The sequence below is a fragment of the Glycine max genome, chromosome 17 (assembly GCF_000004515.6).
Source record: "Glycine max cultivar Williams 82 chromosome 17, Glycine_max_v4.0, whole genome shotgun sequence".
NCBI lineage: Eukaryota > Viridiplantae > Streptophyta > Magnoliopsida > Fabales > Fabaceae > Glycine > Glycine max.
This window is the reverse complement of record NC_038253.2, coordinates 5,687,518-5,690,333: the sequence shown is the minus strand read 5'-3', so window position 1 is coordinate 5,690,333 and position 2,816 is coordinate 5,687,518. Positions and strand designations below refer to the sequence as shown.

At 30.4% G+C, this 2,816-nt stretch overlaps 1 protein-coding gene across 1 annotated transcript; it reads right to left on the bottom strand.

The window, feature by feature from the left end:
* Positions 1 to 337: 337 nt before the first annotated feature.
* Positions 338 to 1,721, bottom strand: LOC102660521 (uncharacterized). Its single transcript, XM_006600474.4, has 2 exons — positions 1,453 to 1,721; positions 338 to 1,357 (listed from the first exon to the last, which is right to left on the bottom strand). The coding sequence occupies exons 1-2, from the start codon at positions 1,550 to 1,552 to the stop codon at positions 984 to 986; spliced, it is 474 nt and encodes a 157-aa protein (XP_006600537.1). The 5' UTR covers positions 1,553 to 1,721; the 3' UTR covers positions 338 to 983.
* Between the last annotated feature and the right edge of the window lie 1,095 nt (positions 1,722 to 2,816).

The following is a 2,816-nucleotide window of genomic DNA, read 5'->3' as shown; positions in this document are numbered from 1 at the left end:
AACCAAACACAAAAAATAATATTTATCAGGGACCAAAAATATATTTAAACCTTAATTTTCACTTTACACATTTTTTATTTAAATAAGTTAAATTTAAAAATGAATTTACCATTTAAAAAAATCTATTTTAATATTAATATATGAAAGTTATTTGATCACTGATGTAAGATAGATTGAATTGAGTAAAGAAGTTTATTTTTTATTTATGGAAGTTGATAATATTATTTATTTTTTATGTATGGAAGTTGTTTGATCTACGAACTTGATAATAATTTTTTTTTATATGGAAGTTGTTTGATCAGTGATGTATAAGCGGTTCCGTGACTGCACAGCCACATGGAAAAGAAGGGAAACCAAACTCCCCAATCAAACGGCTAGACAACTTCCAGGGCATGCTGCCATTGTATGGCAGACCTTGTGCTTCTGAATAAATTTGTTTTTGCTGATAAAAATAAAAAGTAAAAAAAAATAACCTCTCTTCCAACAGCATAAGTGATTAAGGACCCTCAAATGATACTTCAATTTCGATCGATAAAAAATAAATCTGATTGAGTAGTTTCTTTTGAAAAAAAAAAAAAAAAGAGGCTTTAATTTCTATTTTATCATCTCCGAAACCGTTAATTAATACTACTTACCAAACAGTTTTTTTTCCTCATCCTATCCTGAAAAAACAGTTGTTCAATCAAAACACACTTGTCTCAAGAGTTTTACAAAATACTTTTAAAAGTAAAAGCTCAAAACACAATCAAAACAAGTCCTTACACCTCTCACTTCCTTGAGACATATTCAAATTACACTACTCTCCCCACTCTTAAGAGATTATTATGTGTCACATTTTAGCCTCCTCCTCCGTTGTAAACAAGGTGACATTTGTTTAAATCAGAAACGAGAAGAGAAACCGTAAAAGCCACTAAAGAAGACGAAGGGCATGACTAAATAAATAAAATTAAAAATAGAATAAGTTAAGCAAAGCATTATGCACACTAACTAAATAGTATGATCACTTTATCCTTGTTCGTCTGTTGTCTGCTGATATCAATTTGAGGGGACAGTGAAGGTTGTGACCCACCAAATATGTTGTTATTAACCGGGTTGTTCATTCCTTGATCCTGATTCAAAGACACCCAAGCTCGTTCTCGAAACGGGATTCCCAACACTCTCTCTAGTGCTATTTCCCTCCTGACTTCCTCCTCCAGTTCTCGTCGTCGCGTCATCTCGCGGGCAAGTATTTCTCTCCTGATTTGCTTTTTCTCCAACTCTCGCCGGAACGCTTCTCCGGCATTGACTGGCACCGGCGTTCGGAAAACTCTAGGAGCCGGAACATTGCCGGGATAACCACCTGACGAAAACTCACACCCTGGACAGTGGATGGTTAATAAAACGAACCCATTGGGACAGAACAACAAATGGGTCTCTTGATGAAAAGAAACGTGAAGATAAGAAAAGTGTTACCTCGTAATGGGCGATCGGAGACGTAGGTGCCGGTGGAAAGAGGGTACGGCTGTGGTGATGATGTCCTTCGATCTTGGGCAGCACGATATTTGAATTCCATGAAAGAGCTTGGAATGCGAAACGACAAAGGTAGAAGAGCGGATAAAGAAAAAAGAGTGCCAAGAAAATCAAAGTGAGCGTGTGTGTGTATGCAGTGTTGGGTTTGAAAAGTGCCTTAAATTATATGAGAGGTGTTCGCTCAAAGTGTTCTGTGGTGACATTGATTCTGCTTTTGGGTGCTATGATTTTTTGTTTTGGTGGCGTGCGCTATTATCAAATATTCAGAGTTTACCGAATCTATCTTTAAAAAATTGAAAGGTGAAGAAAAATAAAAGGCTTGTTCTAATTTTGAATGGGAGGGTACCCTTTGGGTCTGCGTATCTTTCTGACCTGTTGGGACTTTGATGGGAATTTTCTCTTACTTTTCAACAGATTTCAACATCAAATAGTTTGTTTTTAATAGAATCGGATTTTAAAAAATCGATTTAATATATTAAAGATTGATCAGGTTGCTAAGAAAGGTAAAAAATAATAATAACGAATAATTTTTATAATAATTAACTATCTTTATATTTATAATAAAATAATTAAAAATACTACTTGTAGAAAAACAAATAATATTTCACCTGAATCTCTAAAGATTAATTAAAGAATGGATAATAAAATATTTGATTAGAAGGAAAGAACTTAATTAAAAATGAATATTTTGCATTTAATTTTTATTTTTACTCAATTAACTTATTAGCATACTTTTTATTTTATTATATTTAATTAATTAAACATATTTAATACATAATATTTAATATAAATATGGACAAATTCTTAATATTGAATATTGGATATGTGGATATGTTAATTTTTTTTTTAAAAAAAAAAACTACAAATATCATCTACCGGAGATGTGAATTTCATAGCTAACATATGTGTTGTTGCATTATTATCTGAGGTCCAAAGTATTTGTTACAAGCACTTTTCCTATATTTTTAATTTTAGCGTACATATTTCCTATATATAAATTTTAAAAAAATCATCTTAAATGATAACCTTTCTTCTAGGAGTTTTTTTTTCCAATGAAAATATTTTAAGATATTTTTTATCTCTTGTCTATTTTAATATGTCCTATTTATTTCTAAATTGCATTTTAACATTTTTTTTAAAAGAAAAAATTACCAATTAATGAAACTAAACTTCGTGTATCACAATACAAATTGTTGTCATTAATCTAAAATATAATTTATATATTAAATATTATTTATTAAAAAATAAATTATATTTTTTATATTGAACTTTAGTTATATTCAAATTTATATATACGTTATGCTTTT